Below are 25,185 nucleotides of genomic sequence, written 5' to 3'. Positions count from 1 at the left end.
TTCTATAGGCTGTCTCTATCCCTCACTATCTATTCACCCCTTTTACTCCCCTTCTGTCCATCAGTCGTAGCCCCCTTTAAAGATCATGCACCGTCCGCGTAGGGCGTCACGCCCGCCCACCTGGCAGATGTTGATTACCTGGCTGGGGGGGCTGCGGGGTCTAGCGGAGGCATCCCTGGTGGTTCCAGTGGGGACCGAGGAGTGCGCAACGCGGCCCTGCGGCTCCCGAGCCGGCCGGGTCTCCAGACGCGACGGTCACGGCGCCGGCTGATGACGCGGTCCGGCGCCGGGCCACGTGTGGAGCGCATACAGGCCGCGGCGGCCGCGCGGCTCCCTCTAGATGTCCGTGGGGGTCGGGCAGGGGTAGAGCCTGACAACCGGCAGAGGCACGGGCCGCGGTGGGCATGAGGCGCCTGCCAGAATTACTGGGGGGTCGGGCGGGGGTAGAGCCCCTGGCTCACTGACTAGGGGTAGCGGGCTAGGCCCCCGCCGCCCCGCAGATCCCTCACACATGTCCGGGAACGACGCCGCCTACAGCAGAGGGGTCTCCCCTCTGGAGTCCCCTCCCCCAATACTCCCTGTCAGGCCAGAGGACGGGGGCGGTCCCGGGGCGCAGGGCAAATACATAGCCCTATCACTGGGGGGCATCTAGGCCCGGCTGGGCATGCAGACACACACTTGAGGTCCCCCAGGGGTATGTCCCCTTTACACATAGCCAGGCGGCAGATCCTTAGACGGGCAAGGCTGTTTCCCCCGCGGTCTGCATCCGCACCAGCCACGGCTGCAGTCGTGCCACCAGCCACTACTCCCTTACCCGCTGCGGATGGGGGTGTGCAGCAGTTTATGACCCTGCTATCCAGCCTTATGAGTCAGGTTACTCCGCAGGGTGGTCAGGCTCGCGCTGCTAGTCAGCCCACTATTGCCCCTTCCGGGATGCCTACCCCGTCTCAGCCAGTGGTGGCGGGTCCTTCCACATCTTCCGGGGGTTCTACGCCCCTCACAGCTATGGCGGTCGTCGCATCCGGGACTCCTCCAGTGGGGACGGTGGATACATCTGCTCAGATGAGCCTCGTGCCAGCGGGAGGCACTTCAGGTGGGTCAGCTGCTAAGCGAAAACGGCGTAGGCGTAGGGCGCATACTTCCTCCTCTTCAGGCGGGTCCGACTCGGGAACGTCCGAGGGGGAAGGCGGCTGAAGATCTCGCAGGCGGCGTCGGCATCGACGTCGCCGACACTCCAGTTACAGTGGTAGCTCAGGGTCCCCGCTCTTTCCTAGGGGTCAAGTGGTACAATGCGAGAACACTGCTGTCCTTAGGGGTTTACGGCGCAGTGTGCAAGAAAGAATCAACGAGGGGAAGTACGTGAGTTTCTTCTCCATGACGGCACAGGCCGAAAAGGAATATCGCGCAGCCAAGCGGCGCGGAGGTATTGGGGAGGAGGCCTACTGCACCTATCACCGGTGGCAGGCGGGCATGTTTATGTTCGCGGCTTGTTACCTTGAAACAAGACCGCAGGAACACATGAACATGGTGCGTTACATGCACATGATTCATGAAATGTCCCTTTCTGAGGCCGACTCATCATGGCGCTCCTATGATGAGAACTTCCGGCGCAAGCAGTCAGGTTTAAACATCATGGCTTTCGGGTGTAAGGACGTGGAGATTTGGATGGGACCGAAGCCCTCCGCAGCTCCGGTTGCCACGCAGGTCTCCACCCCTGCCCCACGCAAAACCCAGCCCCCCTTTCGCGGGAGGGCGGGGGGATCCCCCGCAGGGCGTTGCTTCGCCTTCAACGGAGCGGGTTGTGCCCTCGGGGCTACCTGCAAGTTCAAGCATGCTTGATCCAAATGCTGGGGCAATCATCCCTTCAAAGATTGCAGGAAAAGAAAGCAGGGGGGGGGGGGGCAGGCTGCAGCAGCCGGGGGTACACCTCACTAAGGCCCCTTCTCCTGTGCGGGTCGACCGCTTAGCCAGCTGGCTGAGTCGGTACCCGTGTAGGGGGGAGGCTGAATTCCTGGAGTCCGGCTTTCGCCTGGGCTTCCGCCTCCCCGTACAGGGGAACATCATAGCCCATGCCCCTCGGAATTTAAAATCTGCGCTACAAATGCCCGGGGTTGTTTTAGAAAAAGTGGCCAAGGAGGTGAGTTTGGGTAGAATGATGGGTCCTTTCCCGGCTCCCCCTATCGAGAACTTGGTGCTTTCCCCAGTAGGGGTGGTCCCCAAGAAGGCCAGCGGCAAGTTCCGGCTTATCCAGCACTTGTCGCACCCCCCGGGTACCTCAGTTAACGATGCCATCCCTGAGGACTTGTGCCGCGTGCAGTATCAGTCTTACGAACAGGCGCTTGATATAGTGCGCGGCCATGGGGCTCTGCTGGCTAAGGTTGACATCGAATCGGCCTTCCGCTTGCTCCCTCTGCACCCGGAATCGTTTCGGTTCATGGGCTTTCGCCTCCCCACGGGTTTCTACGTGGACAGGTGTTTGCCTATGGGCTGCTCGATTTCTTGGGCGTATTTTGAACGCTTTAGCAGTTTCTTGCATTGGTGCGTGGTGTCAGGTTCAGGCGAGTCGGGCGTGGCCCACTACTTAGATGATTTCCTGTGCGTGGGCCCAGCCGGATCCCAGCGGTGCGGTTTTATTTTGTCATACCTGCAGGACCTTTTTCAGCATTTTGGGGTCCCCATAGCGGTGGACAAGACGGAGGGGCCAGTATCGTGCCTGTCCTTCTTGGGCATCGAAATCGATACAGTTGCAGCCTGCTGCCGCCTTCCCCTCGATAAGCTGGCTAGGCTTCAAGGGGCGGTCAGCCTGGCTTTGGCCACGGGAAAACTCCAGTTGCGCCAGCTCCAGTCACTCCTAGGGCTTCTACACTTTGCCTGCAGGGTCATACCCATGGGTAGGGTGTTTTGTAGGAAGCTGGAGAGGTCCATGGCGGGGGTCAAGCACCCCCTCCACTATGTTCGGCTGCCCGCCGAGATTAAAAGGGACTTACGCATTTGGCTTTCCTTCCTGGAGCGCTTTAACGGGGTACTCATTTGGCCAGCGGGCCCCCACACCAATGCACAGCTACAATTGTACACCGATGCAGCGGGCGGGGTGGGTTTCGGAGCCTTCCTGCACGGCTCATGGTGCGCCGCCCCATGGCCCGTCGAATGGGTGGCGGAGGGACTCACAAAAAACCTGTTGCTGCTAGAGTTGTTTCCCATCATAGTCGCCCTGGAGTTGTGGGCTGACAGGCTCCGCGACTCTAGTATAGTATTTTGGTGCGACAACTTGGGAGTGGTGCACGCGGTTAACCGGCAGGGTTCAGCCTCCATGCCGGTGGTTCGCCTGCTTGCGCACCTAGTGCTAAAATGCCTGCTGTTTAACATTCAGTTTGTGGCGAAACATGTGCCCGGAGTAGAGAACTCCGTGGCAGACGCATTGTCCAGGGCCGACTGGGATAAGTTCCGGGCCCTGGCGCCTGAGGCAGCTCCTGTTGGTGAACACTGTCCCTCTTATATTTGGCAGATGATCAGGCCAGAATGGAGGGGCTAGCCATGCGGGCTATCGCACCACGGACGCTCCATTGCTATCAGGCAGGATGGCAGGAGTGGGAGCAGTTCCGACTGTCCGCCTCACAGGCAGGTAAGACACCTGAAGCGGCCATGGCGGCCTTTGTTTGGAGTGCATACTCCACTGGTCGCTCTGTCGCCTCCGTGCGCAGGACTTTGGCAGGGGTGTCCTTTTTCTCCTCGCTGCAGGGTAGGGCGGACCCGTCCCGGTCATTCTTGGTGTCCAGGGCGTTGCGGGGTTGGCGGAGGGCTACACCCGCTCTCCCGGACTGCAGGCGCCCTATTGATGTGTCGTTGCTTCCAGCATTGCTGGACGCCCTGGGGGACATTTGCTGGCCTTATTATGAGGTCCTTTTGTTCCGCACGGCGTATGTGATGGCCTATCATAGGGCCTTCAGGATTGGGGAGCTGGTGGCCCCGTCAAAACGGATGCCCTCACCTCTGGCTGTGGACGATCTGGTGGTCCAAGCTGACTCGGTGCTATGTCACCTGCGACGTTCTAAGACGGACCAGGCTGGGAGGGGGCGGTGGCTGTCCTTGCTCCCGTGCGCGGTGGAAAGGGCGTGCCCTGTGACGTTGGTCTCGGCCTTCGCCCAGGTGCGCCCGGACCTACCCGGCGCATGGCTGATGCATGAGGATGGGTCGCCGCTCACCAAGTACCAATTTTGTCACATCTTGGGGCGGGCACTGGAGGCCACGGGCCTCGATCCAAAGGAATTTGGGTCTCATTCCTTTAGGATTGGGGTGGCTACCTCGGCGGCTGCAGAGGGCCGCTCCGATACAGAGATTCAGTCTCTGGGTCGATGGCGCTCGGCAGCATTCCGAAGGTACATTCGGCCTGCTTTATCTGTCACTTTTCACCATGGTCGACTGGACGCATAAGCGCTCGCCAACTTCCAGTGGGGGCCTTGAGGTGTTTTTTCACATCCGTCTGGGGGCACAATTTGGCTTAATTACAATCTGGCATGGCGTACTTGTTAGTTTACTCCAGGCGATGTGTTTTGTGCCTCAAGAGCTGGTCGGCCACGGTTTTTCATTCCTCTCTCCTAACCCGTGTGGTGTGTGTGCGGTGTGCCTGTTTGTCCACAGCTCCCTAACCTCTCTATACATATTTCAGGTCGACAGGACGTTAAGTCCGTATGGATGATGGGACATTCGTTTGTCTTTTGGGCTTCGAGGGCGGACATCGCCTCTGATGTATGTGTGTTCCGTAAGGCTGGGGAGGTTAGGTGGCTGGGTGAGAGAGGTATGTTATGGAAAGGACTGCAGGCTGGGCTGATTCGAGCCCTGCGAAATTTTGGGGTCCCGAGAGTCATCATATTCCACCTGGGTGGCAATGACTTAGGGCGGGTATCCGCTCTTGAGCTACGCTCTGTGATTGTGCGGGACCTCTATCTTATTTCGCAGTGTTTGCCAACTTGCAAGTTGGTGTGGTCCTCCATTATATCGAGGATTGTGTGGAGAAATGCTGTGTCCTGCCCCCGCCTGGAGCGTTCACGGAAGAAAGTGAACGCTGCAGTATAGAAGTATCTGCTGACCAATGGCGGGGGTGTTATTCGCCATGACGCCATCGGCTTTCAGCGGAGTGCGCTGTATAGAAGCGATGGTGTTCATCTGAGCCCGGAGGGCGTGGCTCTGTTTTTGGGCGATGTTTTTAGCTGGTTAGATACACAGTGCTGAGCGTTTTCCTAGTTGGTGGCGGTGCTGCGGCTTAGGGCCTAGCTGTGGCGGTAAAGAACGGTCATCCTTGTAAGATCTTGATGTGTGTGTGTAGATAGTGGGGTGTCGCTCTCCCCTGACATCTATGGTCATCGGCCATGCTTCCGCCCGGGGGGTGGTCACCACTAGCACGAGTGGATGACCGGGGAGAGTGATCACCAGCGATGGTGTGTATGGTAGACATCTTTAACCCCACTTTCCTATAGTGACCGTTCTTTGGGGCCGCCACCATTATATATATAGTTTAGTTAATTGTCAAATAAATTTGACATTCATTTTGAAACGCCAGCACTTGTGTCTGTGTCTTTTTTATTAGATAAGTTTAGTTGTTAAGGTTTATGTTAAGGTTATGGTCAGTTGAAAAGTGTGGACCTGGGGGATACCTGATGGGGAGTTTAAGAACCACGAATGCTGAATAAGCAATGAGAGAGCATAAACCCCTGATGGGTTCCTCAGGTTACACTGGAAGGTCAGCTGACATGTAAATTAGGATGGGCACAAGGCCTATCAGAGCAGTGGGAGGGTTATAGACAGGGTAAGAAAAGGCACATGCTATCATGTGAGCTTCCTCTGTCCGGAAAAGCCCCACCCACCCTTCCCTATTTTTCTTCTCTCTTAGGCGGCGGTAAAGAACGGTCATCCTTGTAAGATCTTGATGTGTGTGTGTAGATAGTGGGGTGTCGCTCTCCCCTGACATCTATGGTCATCGGCCATGCTTCCGCCCGGGGGGTGGTCACCACTAGCACGAGTGGATGACCGGGGAGAGTGATCACCAGCGATGGTGTGTATGGTAGACATCTTTAACCCCACTTTCCTATAGTGAGCGTTCTTTGGTGCTGCCACCATTATATATATAGTTTAGTTAATTATCAAATAAATTTGACATTCATTTTGAAACGCCAGCACTTGTGTCTGTGTCTTTTTTATTAGATAAGTTTAGTTGTTAAGGTTTATGTTAAGGTTATGGTCAGTTGAAAAGTGTGGACCTGGGGGATACCTGATGGGGAGGTTATGAGTATGGTAATTGCACTAGCTGATGATAACCATATTTCATACATACAGTACACCTAATATACATTCATAATGTACATACACCTCATTTCGATACAAGGCTTTACAGTACTTTCTCTGTGGCTGCAATAGATACACATTTTTCAGGTTTCCATGTTACTAAAGGAGGACACTGCCTAATGCACTTACCAATGTCACATTTAACTCCTCTCCAGCCCACATCACACTGGCACGATCCATCCCCGGTTATCCCTTCATTGCATTTTCCATTGACACAAAGGCATTCTGAACACAAAACATATAATGTATTACTGCAAGAATCAATAATGTACACATATTACTTACACTGAGCTTATCTGTTCAATATGAGAGACTAGCAGGGCCACTTGGCAGAACCTCAGCTCTTCCCATGGGCCTGCACCCCTTGACAACTACTGTAGCAACACGACTGGCAGGATCTTTTATAGTAATTGTGCAATTTTACCACAGATAGTGCTGACTCCAACATTAAACAATGGGCCTAATTCACACTTGACCACTTATGTGAGAATTTGCAGTGGATAAAGATCTATACATGAGAGAATTGTGTATGGATCACTAATCAGTATCCACTCTCCAATCCATATTCTATTCCCAAACCATCGAACAGCTGTGCAATATGAGTAGGTCTGAGGCTTCCACTAATCTGCGACTCAGACATGGTGGAAGTGGTCATCTCTAACGTCACAGACTCTCCTCAAAAGGGCCTGGGCGTGCCTGCATTTTTACAGACACACCCAGAAATGTCAGGTTTCCAACCCCAAACGCTGGCTTACTGTCAATCATTCTGCGACTCCTTTGCATTTCCAATCCATATGCATTTCTGTATGCATTTCAGTTGCTGATTCCCTTCGCACGTGTACTATGCATACGGTATGCATGCGCAGTTCTTCGATAACCAATTGATTTGCTAATTCTCTAATTAGCGGTCAAATCTGAGTTAGACCCTATGTCCTCAAAAGTGATAAGGTAACCCAACCTTCTATATTGCTGCAACGTATTTAAAACAATATTTCAAAACAAAAAGCCCAGTGCACATGTATAGGACTATGCATATTGGCCCTTATTCTGATCGGTGCGGATATTCCCGAATTCTTACGGTGCGGTCCGCACGCCACGGTGTGCTGCCGCGTGCGGCCATCGTCCGTAGAAACGCCCACGTGTCCTCCGCATTCGGACGGACTCACTCTTTAAGAACAGGGCGTGTTTACGGACGAAATACAAACCATACGTGTGCGGGTGAAACACTCAGATTCTGCACGGTATTACAGAGTATGCACGGGAATCCCGCATCCAAACGGATGGCAAGCGGTGCTTCCGCACGGAAGCGGTGTAGTTACGCCAAACTACAAACTATTATGTCTATTCTGCAATACATCACATGACCCACTTATTCAATTACCTATCCTCATACAAAAATGCCTGTTTGGAATTGGAATCAATTAGATGCCAATATATCCTTACAAGCATGCCTAACACATGCATTGCAAACATTAACCCTTACAGCAATTGAAGTGCAATGGTTTGTATTAGACCCTGTGTAAAATATTATAAACAATCTACACATATACTGTTTAATGTGCAAATAAAACCAACAACTTTGACCTTGCATAAAACATTTATTGATTTGAAAATTTAACATTTAAATATAAAAGGAAAAAAATAATAAATTATAACAGTAAATCTCGGAGGTCCTGTAGGTCGGCTATTAGGAGCCGCAAATGGTGGCCCATCCGCAGGAGGGCCCCACGAACCCCCTCATCTGCCGGTGTTGTGGCATCTGTGGGCATGTGAAAGGGGCAAAAATTAGTCATGATATTCATGCATACATTTCACATACTGCTACATAAATTGCAGAAATGCTAGGTGACATGTGTAATATATATATATATATATATATATATATATATATATCTATATATATATATATATATATATATATATATATGTAGAGAGATAGAGACACACATAGATAAATAGATATGACACATACATATATACATACATACATGCAAACTTATTTACTACATACTGTGTTTTTGTCCCTCTACCCTTTACTCTGCAGAAGACATAACAGTCATAGTGTTTCTTCTCATTCACAACCCACCCATGACTAACCAATGACAAGCATGTCATGGCCTCCGTCAATAAGAACTTGTCACAATCTCCTCAGTCTAAGTTCAGTGATGGTTCGTGGCATGGGAGTTATGCAAATGTCAGGAATGCACAGTACACATCCTCCAAATCATAATTCAGTCTAAACCAACCTACAATTCTGTGAGGGCAAAAAACAATCTGAACTACAGGGGGTGTTTAGGTAGAGGAGGCTCCAGGGACACTGGCATTTTGTGACTCCATTCCAAGGTAGGCCGGCCCATACTCCATTTATAGCATACATCATATAGTTTATAAATAACATTCAACAAAAAGATACATTCCACTATATGATGGGTCAGAATCGACGCTTGCAGCAGGTGAATTTAATCCACAAATGATACACTCATCCCTTTACTCCAGGATCCTGTTTAACTACAACGGTTATGTGGCAGTCAAAATGGAGCTCCAAGCCATCCCACAAACCTGTGTAATTCAGAGGTGTCCTGGATGAAAGGGATGCCTTGGACACCCCATCTAACCCGTACCTGTATCTGTAGCTACCCACTTTGGGTTCTGTATTAATAGTATTCTAACAAAATTTACCATCACCAGTGCTACATAACAAATACCAGTACAACTACTTCATGAATGATGCATTATGTATACATACCGATTTGTTGGGCCTCCGGCGCCTCACACGCCTCCTCCCCCTCGGATTCGGCCAACTCCGGGGCAACCGTGGCCTCCTCAGCCCCCTCCTCCGCCACCTCCTCCGCCACCATCAGCTCCTCCACCTCCTCCTCCGCCACCACCACCTCCTCCACCACCACCACCTCCTCCACCTCCTCCACCTCCTCCTCCGCCACCAACACCTCCTCCACCTCCTCCTCCGCCACCAACTCCTCTTCCACCTCCTCCACCACCACCTCCTCAGGCACCTCCTCCACCACCTCCTCCACCACATACTCCTCCTCCACCATCTCCTCCACCTCCTCCACCATCTCCTCCACCTCCTCCACCATCTGCTCCTCCTCCTCCTCCACTTGCTCCTCCTCCACCATCGGCGGCACCTCCTCATCAGGCTCTTGCCCCTCCTCCTCGGCCTGGCCTGCCTCGGCCTGTTCACGTGCCTGTCGTGCTCTGGCTCGTGCTGTGTGGAAGAAACCAAAATCATGGTCAATGTAGGGTCATTGGGGCACATGTATTAATCCATAACAAGACATACATGGAAGGGTGATAATGTTGGCAAACGATGTTTGAAAGTAGCTCCTTACTGTTAATGGACTCCAAAGTGTGACATTTAAGTTATTATGTGATTGTTAGTAATTTGTTCAATCATTACAACCCTGGCATTTATCAATGTTTAACACATATTAGATCTGGCACATTGTATGCATCAGAATCATGAATGCTATGTAATTACATATAAAAGGCACATGACTGCATGTTAACCAGGAAGAAGCACACATAACAGTCTATGGACTTTTAAACCCATGGACACCCACTTATCATGAGACAATTGTTATAGTTTATATATGCTATGATGTCAGTGCGAAATTTCATAGCTAAAATACTCACAATCAGCTATCTCGTTCCTAATCTGGTGGAGAAGCTGGGGCTGGCGCCTGCGGAGGTCTGACCACCGCCTCTCTAGCTGGCCGATGGTCCTCCGCACCCGAGTGCGGGCGAAAATGCGGCGCCCTGCCGCAGCATAGGCCCGCCGCTTCTGGCCATTTGTTATGAACGGCCCTGCACGGCCCAGCCTTGTCTCCATGACGGAGACCAGAGCCCTCAGTTCCGCAGGCGAAAACGGCTCTGCCCTGCGTGTCTCCGCCATGTTAACAATGGCATCAATCAACCAATCATGTGGTGGCATTGGTTTATCACAGTTATTTCTGTTAATAACTTTATTGTTCATCTTGACATGAACAGCGTCTCTGCGCCAACACAAATGGTGACAAATTCGCATGCCTTCAAAACGGTAGTGCTGATGTATGGCAATGAACAAATCTGATATATATAAAACACAGTGTGTATGCACTTTGCAAATCCAATAACGCCTCGCTCCGCCAAGCAACGCGTGCTATAGCTTAGCAACGCATAGCTGTACTTAGCATTACTTACTCTATGCATCTATGTGTATGCGTACATTTATGTTTAAAAGACACATACACATACTTGCAGGTATCCTGAGTCCAGCATTATACACCAGCGCTGCCTGCCTGCCTGCCTGGCTGCCTGCCTGCCTGCCTGGCTGCCTGGCTGCCTGGCTGCTCCTTGAAATTTTTAAACATGTTCATAAATTCCAATATCATATATATATATATATATATATATATATATCTGCAAACAAATCATACATCAACACAGAAAAAAGTCCCCACCACATTAGAGAATAAATCAATGTACTCACCAGACATCAGGGATAGTATCAACTACAATAATGAAGATATAACAAACACAAGGTATAATAATGAGCACCTATATTGTACTTCCACCAAAACTAAGCACATATGATAAATATCTACAATTTCTTTGCCATTAGGAGGGCAGGCTGGCTAATTGTCGTTTTGTAACACTGACAACTAACACACTGTACTTATTTGAAGGGGTGATTTTTACAACAATTGGTGTGTTCTGGTCAACTATATAAAATGTACCTGAAGAATCTTTGCGCCACAGAGTCCCGCAGCTGGTATCCCCTCCAGCATTCAGGGGCGCGGGATGGGCGCATGGGCGGATCTTGCGGCTCAGATGGAACCTCCCACTCATCAAAGGGTATCTCACGCCGCACAGCAATGTTATGGAAAAATACACACAGGCCCACGATCCTCGACACCATTTCAGGCGCATACTGTAAGTCCCCACCAGTGCGGTGGAGCACTCTAAATCGACCCTTTAAAAGGCCAATTGAGCGCTCCACCACTTGCCTGGTGGCAACATGCGCCCCATTGAATGCCTCCTGTGGGCCCGGTGCTGGGGAGCTGTACGGCGTAAGTAGCCAGGGCGTACATGGGTAACCGGAGTCACCCAGAACCCACGCATCACGGCCTTCCAGCTCTTGTAGTCTTTGCCATATCCCGGTTTGTCGGATGACATGAGAGTCATGGGCACTTCCGGGAAACTTCGAGTTGAAGGCGAGAATTTCCATGGATGGGCCACATACCACCATCACGTTCAGTGAGTGGAACAATTTGCGGTTCCTATATATCTTCTCACTTCGAGATGGAGGCACAAATGGTACATGGGTGCCATCCACAGCCCCTATCACATTAGGGAAGCCAGCAATTTGATGGAAGGCCTGCTGGCTTCTGCGCAGGGTCTCGGTGGCAAATGTCATGGCCATGAAGTGCCCCTTGCGCCTGAACATGGCCAACGTCACACGCCTCAGGATTCGGCAGAAGGCCGGCTGAGATATTCCAGCAAGTACTGCCACTACTTGTTGGAATGATCCTGAGGCGCAGAAATGCAACACCGCCAGCAGCTGTGTGTGAGGCGGAATTGCTGTCGTGATCCCGTGTAGAGGTTCCAGATCACTCTCAATTAACGAGAGCAGATCCAGAATGACATGTGGCGGTAACCGGTACCTAGTAAGTACCTCATCATCGGGCATATCAAACAGAGTCACCCGTGTGCGATAGATTCTAGCACGTCCTGGCCTCCTTGGGCGACGAGTGGGGAGAGCCACAAGTGCCCTTAGCCTCCTTTCCATGAATGCCATCATTGCTTCAGCAACCTAGAAAGAAATGAACATAAATAATGATGCACCTATGCACATAATGGCCATATCCGACAACAAATAGATTTGTAGGCTTCAATACGTACAATAGATGGCCGCCCCGTCAAATAGCGAAGATACATTTGACTCTATAATGATGTAACAATAATATGAACTCAATACACACCGTCCTAAACACACAGATGCTTACAACATCGAACTACTAAACACTACTTGAGTATCAAAGGTGTCTGCATTTGTTGCCGACATCATGTACTCTGACACATTTCACCTATTGCTGGGACATGTTGTCCTGCAATAGATGGACACACACAGGTTTAAGACCTGTGATTGAAATAGTGAACATGTGACATGTTGCTATAATGCTACAAACACTTTGCTGGCCCAACAATCTGTAGTCAGTGAGGCAATGGTGCATACATTCATACACTTACATTGTTAATGGATATCATATCTACAAGGACCATGGAAGAGCTTACCTTAGACCCTGACAAGTACAGATCTGGAGACAAATGATTCTAGCAGCAATTCACTATTTATAGGCCTCTCACATGTGTTGTCTATAACAGTAGTGATGAGTATTGCATGACTTGTGGCCTGGATTTTCTAAGGTATTGGGCTACTTTTAGATTGCAATCAAAATCAACAATACCACAGTAGTCATGAACCAAATGTCATGTCATGCTACCAAATAGCATGTATATTGTGCGATAGTCACAGGTGTATCCGAAGATTCTATGCAATGTTAGAATTGGTGACCAATATTTCATGTAGAAGTTTCGCCAGGTTTTACACAATGAATTTCCGCAACGTATGCGGCGCGAAAAAACCACGCCGTACGCAGGCGGCCGTTATGCTCGAGCACGGAACGCAGCTGCCGCTGATGTACGCCAAACAGGATACACAAACAGTATATAAAGGTGTATTAGAATGTGACAAAGTTGCTGCTAACATGTCTGGATCCCAATCAGAGGTGGACCAAGAGTTGCAGCTACTTTTTGACAAGATGGACTCCAGCACCTCCTATGTGCCACTGCACATGCAGGCAGTGGGAAATGCTGAGGCTGCTGGCCCTTCTCCAGCAGGGCAACCTGCACCTGGCCCTTCTCCAGCAGGGCAACCTGCACCTGGCCCTTCTCCAGCAGGGCAACCTTCACCTGGCCCTTCTCCAGCAGGGCAACCTGCACCTGGCCCTTCTACAGCAGGGCAACCTGCAGCTGCCTCATATGCAGCCTCAGCAGAATCCTTTGGAACACAACCGGGGACTTCACAAGATACTACCATGGGCAGCACTTCAAGTACAGCGCCACGTGCCAGTGGGCGTGGGCATGGACGTGGCAAGGGGAAAAAGAGGCCAACAGAGGAACCAAGTTCCCGAAATAAGGCATATGAAGCACAGGAGCTTGCCATCCTGGTTCCGCGAGCACGTGATTGGATTGAGTGTCCACCGGAGAGGCTGACACACACACGCAGATGGAAGATTTGGGAAGACATAACGGCAGAGATTAATGAAGTGGCGCCACAAGTTCGTGAGGCGGAGCATGTCAAGAAGAGGCAAGTTGTTTTGTGATACATGTGCCCAGTAATAGACAAGTAATGTTTGAATTAATGCTCAGATGGATTTGGCAAATGGCCGGTGAGGTTGGTACGATACACAGACATGATTGCCATGTTATTTAGTTGAGAGTTAGAGTAGGGTGAGTGTGAATGTGTATTGTAACGGTTGATATCATAGTTGAATGTAATGTCATGTTTTTGACATGAAGCACATGTCGTAATATGTAGCACAGAGCAATGGCTGCAACATCAAACATCTGGAGTGACATGTATTAATATGTCAACTTACATTGCAGGTGGCACGACTTCAAAACCAACCTGAAGAGGAAGATGACCAAGCGGTGGGAACACAGCCAGAGATCTGGGGCCGGGCCCATGCCATCAGGGCTAGAGTTCACCCCCCTGGAGTTGATGGCCGAGAGCTGTGTAGCAGTTGAGGAGGTCAGGGGGGTGAGCACGATGGATAGCGAGGCCCCAGCTGAAGTGTTTGCGTCTTTTCTGGAAGGTAAATATTTGTCATGCCATAAGCTTGTGCAAGTAATTATCTTAGAATGTGTCCTAATTGTGTTTCTCATTTTCAACAGACACCCCACTGCTTGGTGAACAGTCTTCTCAGGAGGTGGAGGAGTCCGTGCCACCTGGCCCCAGTGGTAGCCGTGTGCAGCAGCAGCCATCGGCCCAAGCCGATTATGCCAGCTTGGCCCAGATGCTTGGGGACATTAACCAGCAGGGAGAGTTGGCATCAGAACAGATGCGTAGGACCGAGGAGATCATGGCGAGCTTGGTCAGCACCCAGCAGTCCATCGCTGGGAGCATGCAGTCCATGGCTGAGGCGCATCAGGCCATGGTTCAGGCGCATCAGGCCATGGCTGCAAGTGCTCAGGTGCTGGCCGAGCAAGCCACGCGTCAAAATGATCTCCTCCTCCACCATAATGAGCTTATGGTGGAGCTAGTTAACAGCAATAGGGTCCTAATGTCATCTGTTTCTGGTGCATTACCACCTGCAACACTCCCTGCTGGCAGGAGGGGTAGACCATCCACCCCCTCACCAGCATCTGCTCCACCTGCCCCAGCATCTGGCCGTGGCCGAAGAGCTGCTGCACAGGCCAAGGAGCCTACCAAGGGCAAACGTGCTCGCAAATGAACTTGTGGCTGCATTAATCTCCACCGTTATGTGGTCCCAACTCTTTCATTGTGCTGTGTGTGTCAGCTTCTTGTGTCTAATCACGTGCTGAGGGTAACCAGATGAGCCCTTGCTTCATATGTCATTTTTGGTTCCCCTGTTGCCCTCTTTTGCCTGCCATTACTGTCAGCTGTACTTGAAGTGATGTTGCTAAGTCCCCGGTTGTGTTCCAAATGATTCTGCTGTGGCTATGAATGTGTGCAATTATATTTATTTTGAATTATAAGTTATTTTGGTACATTCCTGCCATGGTTTTTGGTATTATTTTTTTTTTTTGTTTTTAATTGCTTCACAGTTTCATTGTGTGTGAAATGTCTTTAAATAAATTTCTTTACTTTATCAAAATTGTGTGGTTTAATTAGTACATGTAGAATACACATGTGTATTGATAGGATTAATATTCAGTGATGTCCATTCTTAGCAGTTTAAAAGTGTGGGACAAGTACAGCATATGTGTGTGTTTAGTAAAGGTTCCTTGAAGCAGCAATGGTTTCAATTAAAGCACTGACAAGCGTCCTATTAGTGAGTAATGAGTAAAGGAGTCGATTGTATTGGGTTCAGGTGTTAATGCTTGTAGTCATTAGGCGTTCCGTTCGGCTACCGCAAGACCGAGTGGTTTCCGCAAAGCAATACTTGACTTATGGACACCGCACATTTCTATCGGTTTTGGTCGCGTGCATTCGGAGTGCTATCCGAATGTACACCCCCCAACATAAGTGTACTCCCCCGTGTCCGCCCATGTTTCCTCCCAGTTTTTCCCACTTTGAAACTACGCCCATGTCTCATTCCGCATGACGCCCATAATACGCCCATATTTCAAGACTGATTGCGGGGCACAGTTTTGTACGGGATTTGCACGAACAGGTACGGAGTCAATGCGTGGCACATGCGCGTGGCGTTCTCCACGCATGCGCAGACGCCGTAAAGACGCTATCCGAAAGTATGCGGAAAAGTACGCATCAATCAGAATAAGGGCCATTGTTATTAGGGGAGTGAGGTCAACCTATGTACTTTTGTACAGTGTATCCAATGTGGAAAGCCTTTTCTGCCACAAATCTGCCACAGACACCAACAAGATATACCAACAAGAGAAATAGAATCAATACACTTCATAACAGACTCCTGAAGGATAGCCTTGAAAAATGTCCAACAGTGTTTCTAAACTATACTTGCCTACCTGACCCTATCCATGAGGGAGAAAATGCTCTTTTCCTGGACTTCCCTGGTAATGTAGGATTGCCATCACCAGTGGTGAGCTACAGTAGGTAATTGATAAGAAAGGTGTTTCACCACAGGGGATGGCAATCACATACCTCCCAACATGGCCCTCTCCAGGAGGGACATGATGCTCTGTTTCTGGACTTCCCTCTTAATGTGCGATTGCCATCACCTGTTTTATACAGGTCCATGTGTAAGAAAGATATTTCCACACAGGTGATAGCAATCATAAATTAAGAGGGAAGACCAAGAAACAGAGCATTGTGTCCCTCCTGGAGAGGGTCCTGTTGGGAGGTATGCAATCATTATTACCAGGAAAGTCCAGGGCAATTTCTCCCTCATGGAAAGGCTCAGGTAGGCAAGTATGTTCTAAAATCAGTGGTAGCCAACTCCAGTCCTCAAGAGCTACCAACAGTTCACATTTTACAGACAACCTAGCTGCTGCACAGGTGCACTCATTACTCACAACACATTTTAAAAGTTCCACAGGTGGAGCTAATTTCTTCACTTGTGATTCTGTGAGGAGACATGGAAAACAGTAACTGTTGGTAGATCTCGAGGACTGGACTTGGCTACCCCTGGTCTAAAAGTTTCTGTTCACATAATGAAGGCCAGAATTGCAAGTGAGCTCTAGGACGACATGACAGAGTGCCTCTCAGGAGGCAAAGTATGGAGGAAACAATGCGGATATAATGGTTTACCTACTTACAATTTCTCCTAGCAAAAAGAGCCCTGATTAATTTCTGTGTGTATAAATAAAAATGAATACCTTGATCACAGCGAGCACCATATTTCCCCTTAGCACAAGTCTCACAGGCAGTTCCAATGAACCCTTCTTCACAGTTGCAAACTCCTGTGCCATTAACACCATCCATGCATATTCCATTTCCAAAACAAGGCAGTCCAGCTTTCCCAGGACAGGCTAAGCACTGCTGGCCAAAGAACCCAGTACAGCATTCTCTGGTCTGCACACAGAAAAACATTACGATTAATAAGTTTTATTAGGCAAGTGGTATTGCATTATCTATTTTCTTTCTGTTACTTGGTTATCAGCTTTGTCACATTGCATATCTGCCTTCTCTTTTATAGTCCAAAATGAACAATATAGTGTGACAGGAGGGTCATGGACTCACAGCAGGACAGGAGGGCCAAGGGTTGCCCTCAGACACTGAACTAGTTAGCATATAATCATTGTCTGACAATCTGGGTGTAATGTGTTCGGCAGGTTTTGCTTCCTGCTGGGAACAACAGCCAGGTAATCAGCAGCACCTGAGAGCTGGGTTTACACCTTTGCTGGGAACAGAGTTCAGGGCTCCTAATGCTAAACAAGTGAGACAGGTGAAAGGCTGGGGTTGGTGGTTAGCGTCAGAGTCCTGGGACCAGGAAGGTCCACTGATCGCTGCTGCTGTGACTGCTGAAGTTAATATTGTACTGCAACTGGAACCTGCTGTGATATTAGACCTGGCAAGTTATACAGTGCATAATATAACATATCTACAAATATATTGTAAGCGTACTTACAATTACGGTTTTAGCACAGTTGACCTGGCAGCCAATAAAGATGAATCTCTTTCCTAAGCTGTACTTTGTGTAAATGCAAGTCTTTTTTATACCAAGCTGCAAAAATAATAACAACAAACACAGACATAAAAAAAGTGTAATTGATTAAAATGTTGTTGCAGGTTATCATGTAGCAATGGGTATACTTTATTCTGGTTATTGGAATATCTGACTTTTCTAGTATACTGAAGTTAGGAGGTTATTCTGGTTGGTGCGGAACTTTCAAAATTCTTTCGGAGCTGACCGAACGCCACGCTGTGCGGACATTGAAAGAACAAACGCCCACAGGTCCTCCGCATTCGGACGGACTCACTCTCTAAGAAGAGGGTGTGTTTTCGGACAACATCCAAACCGTGCGTGTGCGGTGGGAACACAAAGATTCTGCACGGTCTTACAGCGTCAGAACGGACGGGAAGCTGCTCGTACGCACCGATGTGGTGTATTTATGCAAAACTCATTATCTGAACTCATAAATCTGTCACATGACACACTTATGCAAATAGGCTACCTTATAAAAAAGGGTTTGTTTGTAATTGTAATCAATTAAATCCTATTTGATACTTAAACACATTACTACCACTTTACATTAACCCTTATCCCCAAATGTGTGGTGTTATTGCTGTATGTAAAAGTGACATGTAAAATTATATTATTGGTACCAATTTCTGACCATTGCTTGCAGTGTAAATGTGGGTAAAATAGCAAACATGCAGTGGTGTTTTAGCTTATCTTTGTGTCTTTAAGTAATGGTCCATTTAGGCAGCAATGCTTCCAATTGAAGCAATGAAAAGAGTGTAATTAATGAGTAATGAGTAGAGGAGTGGATTGTATTGTGTTCAGCTGACAGTGCTTCAGGTGCGGGCGTACTAATTGGGCGAACCGAATGCCCAGCACATGAACAAGTGCTCTCCGCAAAGTGAAACTTGCTTATGAAGACCGCATATTTCATGCGTGTTGGTTCGTTTGCAGTCGGTGTGCTGCCCGAATGCACCCCTACCAGAGTTTGTGCACTCCCTCGTGTACGCCCATATTTACGCCCAGTTTTTCCCACTTTGAAACCACGCCCTTGTGTAAGTCCGAATGACTACCAAAAACGCCCATATTTCCAGAGTCAATTCGGTGGACATTTCTGTACGGTATTAGTGTGAACGAGTTCGAAGACCATGCGTGGCACATGCGCATAGCGTTGCCTACGCATGCGCAGATGGCTAAAATGCGCCCTCCTAAAGAATTTGGAATGGATCGCATCGACCAGAATAATGCCCTTAGAGTCATGTAATGTTCTCTTACCTGGGGCGCCATGTTTTTGCCGCAGACAGAATTCGATGAGCAATCACCACATTTGCTCTGCGAAAAAAAAAACATATATAAATACTTATTGCAAAGCACATATGAGTCAACTGGCAATTTCACCGGTAATGAAGTAAATTAATAAAAGAAAATATGACATATAGGGGGCAACTCAGAGCAGCTTGGTGCGGGGCGAATTCGCTATCCTCGCTGATTGTTGGGGTTTGTGTATGTAGGGTACTAGCCAGGGTTTATGAAATGCTAGGTGTACCCCTGCAAAAGCAGGCATGTCGATGTCTGCTTGGGGCAGGCGACACATCACATGATGTCAGCGCCCGCCCCCAATTCGCTGGATATCGGGCGTCTGAAGAGTAAGTATATACTTACATTTCAGAGCGAGGGCTACAGAAATCATTCTCCTCCATGCGTCCGCATGCGAGAGGATGTGTTAGCGCCTATAGTATACCAGAGTCTGAAGGGGATTGATCCTGACAACACAAGCCTGCCTGCAGCAGATGAGAGACATGTTACAGGTAATATGGGAAACATAGTGGAATTGTGGGGCTGATTCAGACCCGTTTATTCGGGTCCAAATTTGGTTCCATTTTCGATGGTGGATGGTCTGCGAATGGCGAAGCCTGCTCGGGGGGGGGGGGGGCAGCAGACATCCGACCCCAATTCTGCAGGCATCTGAAAAGTATGGACTTACTGTTCAGAGTGAAGGCTGAAGAAATCATTTGATGGTCAGCTTCTTCTTTCGGGCACATGCTAGCGATGGGAGGGGGTGCGGGCATTCGGTTGGGCAGTGTTTACCTGTTTGCTAGGCTGGATCCACCCCTTCATAGCATTATATGTTACTAGCCAAGGTACCCGACTCAGGTTTGGTTATGCAATTAGCATTACTTGAATTTTTATGGTTCTCTTGCTTTACGCTTGTCCGCTCTTCCAACTGACCCAGGAGGTGGCTGCCTGGTGTCATCTGAATACACCAAATACATCCAACGTAAGGCCCTGTACATGCTCCCTATGCTCATGGTGTGCACTGCATACACCTCTCTGTGGTCGCTCATGTATCTGGCTACATTGTTTTTTCTTAAACCCCCTCACCACATTTAATTTTTTAAGCCTCTACCCCCTATATGTTAAGCAACTTTATCATATTGCTTCCCTGACCCACTTTGTCTAGTGTCTGGACCTCTTTTTGTCCCTGGGGACCCCCACAAAGGTCGGGATTGAGTGTCTGAGTGGCCTTAAACCTAATCTGGAGCCAATCAAGCCATCTCACATTGGTTTCGTCCAAATTGTCCCAACAGTTTCCGATTGTATACCGGACCCATACCCATAGTGTGCCCGGCATACACCTTTCTGTGGTCAGCTCCCGGATCTCACCACATTTTTTTCTTAAACCTCATGTCCTCTACCCCCTCTTTATTGTGCAGTTTTGACATATCTTGCTTCCCTGACCCATTTTTGGGCCCCCGGGACACCCACAGGGTCGGGATTGGTGGTTTTATGAACATAATCTGGACCCAATCAAGCCACCTTGCGTTGTTTAGTCCCAATCAGTCCAACAGTGCCCAACTACATACCAGACAAACAAACAAATAACAGACAACAAACATGTCTGAGATTATTACGATTGCAATCTGTCCTCACTCATTTGCAGCATGCAACTAAATGTTATTGGTGCCAGGGCCAGCAAGTCATCACAGGGGATGGCTATGAGTTACTCCAGCTGTATACCTGAATACTTTCCTGAATTTAAGATTAAAGGCATACCATGATAACTGATCCCTTAGTTACAGAACACTTTATATAAATAAAGGAGTTTATTTACAAAACCCATGAAGATTACTAAGAGATAAAAGCAGTATCTGGATAATATCTTAAGTTTTATGTAATTATAATAATAATAATAATAATAATAATAATAATAATAATTGTCAGGACTGCTTAGAACAGGGATAATAGCAAGTATTATGTAATAATTATGTAGAACAATATCCCTAGAGCTATTAATATCTAATGGAAAAGTGACACATGGTTGAAACATGTATAAAATGTGTTGTTAGAGTACACTGTACAGAACGATACTAGAGTCAGCGGTGCCGAGAGGGGGAGAGGGGTTACAATTTACCATTGCTCACCCACTCAAAACCCCTTCACCCCCACCTTACCTGTCATCTCCCATTTATGACACCAGCCTGATGAGCTGCAGTGACTGCAAGGAGTCTGCTGCCACCAAGCACCCATCCCCCCCCCACACCCCCTTCCATCAGGACACGTCCCAGAATTACCCGGGCTCAGCCACACAACCCTTACTAGAGTAATAATAACAGCTAACAATCAATGTGGTTTTTAACTCAAAGCCACAGAATGCTTCTGACTAATAGTCTGCAGTTAAAGAAGGACTATTACACACAGTGGAGGCAGCCATTTAGTGGTGTGATATACTTCCTTATGAATACTGGTCACAGAATACTGTGTTGCTGTCATTAGTTCCTAACATAATGATTATACCACAGTGTATGGATCAGTAGAAGAACATAAATATAGAATATAACAGTGAATATGACTGTCTTAACTTTAGGAATGTGAGCACAGGTTTTGGTTACTACTGAAATATTCTACAATGCGAAATACTCAGCGATGGCTGCAGCTCCGACCATCTAGAGCATGGGTCTTCAACCTATGGCCCTCCAGATGTTGTGAAACTACATGTTCCAGCATGCATTGCCACATTTTTTCCTATAAGAGCATGCCAAAACTGTCAGGGCATGATGGGAAATGTAGTTCCACAACACCTGGAGAGCCACAGGTTGAAGACCTGTGATCTAGAGCAAAGGTGGAATACTTATCACATACAAATATACATGTGATCATGTATGTAATATATGTGCTGGATAGATCGGCAGTGCTGTCTACATCGGGTGCCATGCCACGCCCGGGAACAATAAAGCTTTACACACTCCTAAACCCACTCCCAGACTCCTGTGTAACTAGCCAATGGGAGTCCAGGGGCGGGTTTAGAAAGAACGTGCAAAGCCTTATGCTAATTCCCTGGTGCCGCATGGTGCCAAATGTAGACAGTGCTGACAATCCCTGGGGAACCATCTAGCACATAAATCACATACATGATCACATGTTTCCCTCCCTTTCATTACATGGTCAGCGCTGCCACTGGAAATACTGGATAGATAAAAGGTTTGGACAATGTTAATGCACAGGTGTTGCCACCACAAGAACTGCATCTTTACACCACATGGTGACAGTATTAGGGTATCAGTTCAGTGGCGTATTTATAATTGGTGCACTCACTCATTGCGCCATTTTCTGGAGGTCTGAGCATGAGCAGTAGAGTCTGTGCGCTCTGGTGCTCAGACTATATTGCCCTTTGTGGCGGCAGAGAGGAGGGGGCCTGAACAGAGGAGGTTGCACCTGGGCCTCTTCCTCTCTTAAAGTGCCCCTCTATCAGTTTCAATAAGAAATATGTTTCAGCAATATAGATATTATGCCACACTGTAAAACCGGACTAATATAGTTACCATTATAACAGATGTATCATTCATGTCGCATCTATTCTTCTGTATTTCTAAAACTTTTCCCACTCCATGAATAACTCCTTTCTCGGTGGCTGCATTAGTGTAGTTCACTGGTGCATCATTAACATAGAGCTGAATAAGAGAAGGAAAGGTCACCACTTAGGACATTATATCAAGAAGATGATGCTTTCAGAATATAAATTGAAACTGACATATTTCTGTATCTTTACCTGGCCATTATGCATAAAAAATCCAACTTGGAATGAAACCCCCAGCATGGTTTCCCGATGCATGCCTTCAATCAGGTCATTCTTCATCAGCTGCTGACCCAGTATGACATGATATCTGATTGTGTCTTCATCCTGAAGATAAGTATGAAGAGAAATAACTGTTAACCATGTTATCTAATCTGTCAATTCACTGTTACTTTCCTTATGATGCCCATACACATGTGAGATATGGTATGCGATACATGCGTTTTCAATAAATTGCCACATCCAATCGCATGGCCAGATAATTTGTCATGCACATAATATCTAGTGCATTGCATGTGTGATGGCATGTGGTTTTTAACCACATGAGATCTTTTGCAATGCAATCTGCGGCAGCGCTGCAGCGGAGGGCTGGCAGGAGGCCACCCAGTCTCTAAAAAATTTTTTTCAAATTCTGTCACCCGCTAACTACTGTTGTCCGCCATTCCCTCTTGCTGCACGCCGCCAGCTCGACTAAATTGCTGTACACCAGCCCTCTTGCTGCCCGCCCCGCTACACCACCGCCCATGTCATCACCGCCCATGTCATCACACATGTTATTGGGTGCTGGAAAAAAGCACTTAAGATGTGATCGGATGCGATGTCGCATCGCATCTGATTGCACAAGCGTATGACCACCATTAGAGAAATCCCTTTCCTTGGACTTTGTGTTCTTTCCTGTCCCTAAATCCTAAATTACATTATCTCATTCCCATCCACCTGCAGTTACCTTTGATTTATCAATATAATGCTCCACAATGATATAGCACAAATCCAATATAATGGATAGATATTGACTAAGGGCCTGATTCTTCAGAGCCCAGCGATCAGGTAAATTCCCCAGGCCCCTGTTCACAGCTGCAAATACGTTCACAAAGGGAAAACCATTTGCAATTTCTCACCATCTAATGGTTTTCCCCGTTTGCAGGCACAATGGGGAGAAGAAGACCACTGCTGACGTCAGCGGCCCTCCCTTCCAACAGACGGGCAACGCCCAAATTTTCCAGGCCACTCCCAGAAAACGCAAACATGTTGTCCCCAAACACCTGGCACCTGTCTCTCAACTTGCGAAAAGGCCAGCGATGGCTAGCCATCGCTTTGTTTGTTTACACGAACAGCCCGGCGCACTTTGGAACGTGAGCAAGCGCAGTAGTCCGATGATTGCCAGGGCTGTTTGCAGCCCTTCAATCAGGACTGAATCGGGCCCTAAGCCTGATGATAAAATACTCACTAGCGTGACTGGACCTTTATTGTGGATATAGGTGTTGATTGCATCATTATGAGGTGCAAATACTGTGTAAGAGTCTTCAGATTCAATCAATTTTGCCAGCTTGTATTCCTAAAGTGATAAAACATATTTGGGAATAATGTATCATTAATAATTTTTTATTATTTTCAAAGCAAGAAACTGTACAGAAATTAACAGAATTGGGTGCGCTCAGTATAGCAGGACACTCATTGTACTTACAATGATATAGCCACGGAAGATGGAGTAATCAGGCATCTGATCAAGTCTGGTCATAAGGTCCGGCTTTGAGCTACCAGTGATTTGATCTGGGGTTAAAACCTATAAAATATTTCATTTGTCATGTATTCATCTACACAAAAAGAGCACAAATTAAATTACACCGTGGCCTCTCATATAAGTAAATCAATTATTACATGCTCAAATATTAAAATCAAAGGAAAAAATAAAAGGCAACAAAAAAGTCAACTTCATTTCACAAATGATCAATAAGCATATGGAGCACATGGCTTATAGTCCTGGATATAAAATAAAAAATGTGGGTTCCTCTAACTAACTACTTTACAGTTGTCATTGAAAGACCACTGTAACCAGAAAAAAACTTGAGGGCTTTTAGTGTAATCTTCCTTCAGACAGTTAGTCAGCTCCTAACTGTTTTTTTTTAAACCCAGGCTGTAATTTGACAAAAAGGAGCTGATTGGCTGGTGCATTATTACCTTCCGCTTTATCTGTCCACCAGGTTTAATACATCTGCCCCATTGTCAGGTACAGCCCAACCTGATGTGGTCACATGGTGGCCATGTGCCTTTTCATGAAGGCAAACGGGAAAGGAAGCATGGATGGCATTCAGACATATGAACTTAAGGATTATGCAAATCATCCATCCGCACAGGGGATCGTGGGTGCAAAGGGGGGGGGGGGGGGGCGGCAGGCAACCATTCAGGTGGCGTCTGGGGGACTCGCAAGGCTACGAAATTTGCCGCCTTTTGAGTAAACCAGAATTAGATATCTAGCATTCTTTAGTATTAGGTAATGCCAATGCAATGAAACAATTCTGCTTAAAATTAAAAAAACTTTGTCGAAAGGCAAAAATAGAAGCCAGGAAAATAAAACAATTACGTGAAATCTGTATCAGAGTATATACAAACCAATGCATTATATTGTTTCACAGTAAAACATTCAAT

General features: G+C 47.8%; 1 protein-coding gene across 1 annotated transcript in view; it reads right to left on the bottom strand.

The window, feature by feature from the left end:
- LOC146074317 (stabilin-2-like) overlaps window positions 1-25,185 on the bottom strand; it is a 227,452-nt gene that overhangs the window by 89,824 nt on the left and 112,443 nt on the right. The window contains exons 32-39 of the mRNA XM_083182260.1: window positions 24,224-24,322; window positions 23,987-24,094; window positions 22,735-22,866; window positions 22,508-22,636; window positions 18,963-19,019; window positions 17,634-17,729; window positions 16,882-17,077; window positions 6,469-6,564 (exon numbers count right to left, since the gene is read on the bottom strand). Of these exons, the coding sequence (XP_083038386.1) occupies window positions 6,469-6,564; window positions 16,882-17,077; window positions 17,634-17,729; window positions 18,963-19,019; window positions 22,508-22,636; window positions 22,735-22,866; window positions 23,987-24,094; window positions 24,224-24,322 (913 nt within the window). The remainder of the gene's footprint in view (window positions 1-6,468; window positions 6,565-16,881; window positions 17,078-17,633; window positions 17,730-18,962; window positions 19,020-22,507; window positions 22,637-22,734; window positions 22,867-23,986; window positions 24,095-24,223; window positions 24,323-25,185) is intronic.

The sequence above is a fragment of the Crinia signifera genome, chromosome 4 (genome assembly GCF_055691185.1).
Source record: "Crinia signifera chromosome 4, ASM5569118v1, whole genome shotgun sequence".
Lineage (NCBI taxonomy): Eukaryota > Metazoa > Chordata > Amphibia > Anura > Myobatrachidae > Crinia > Crinia signifera.
This window is presented reverse-complemented; position numbering and strand designations above follow the sequence as displayed.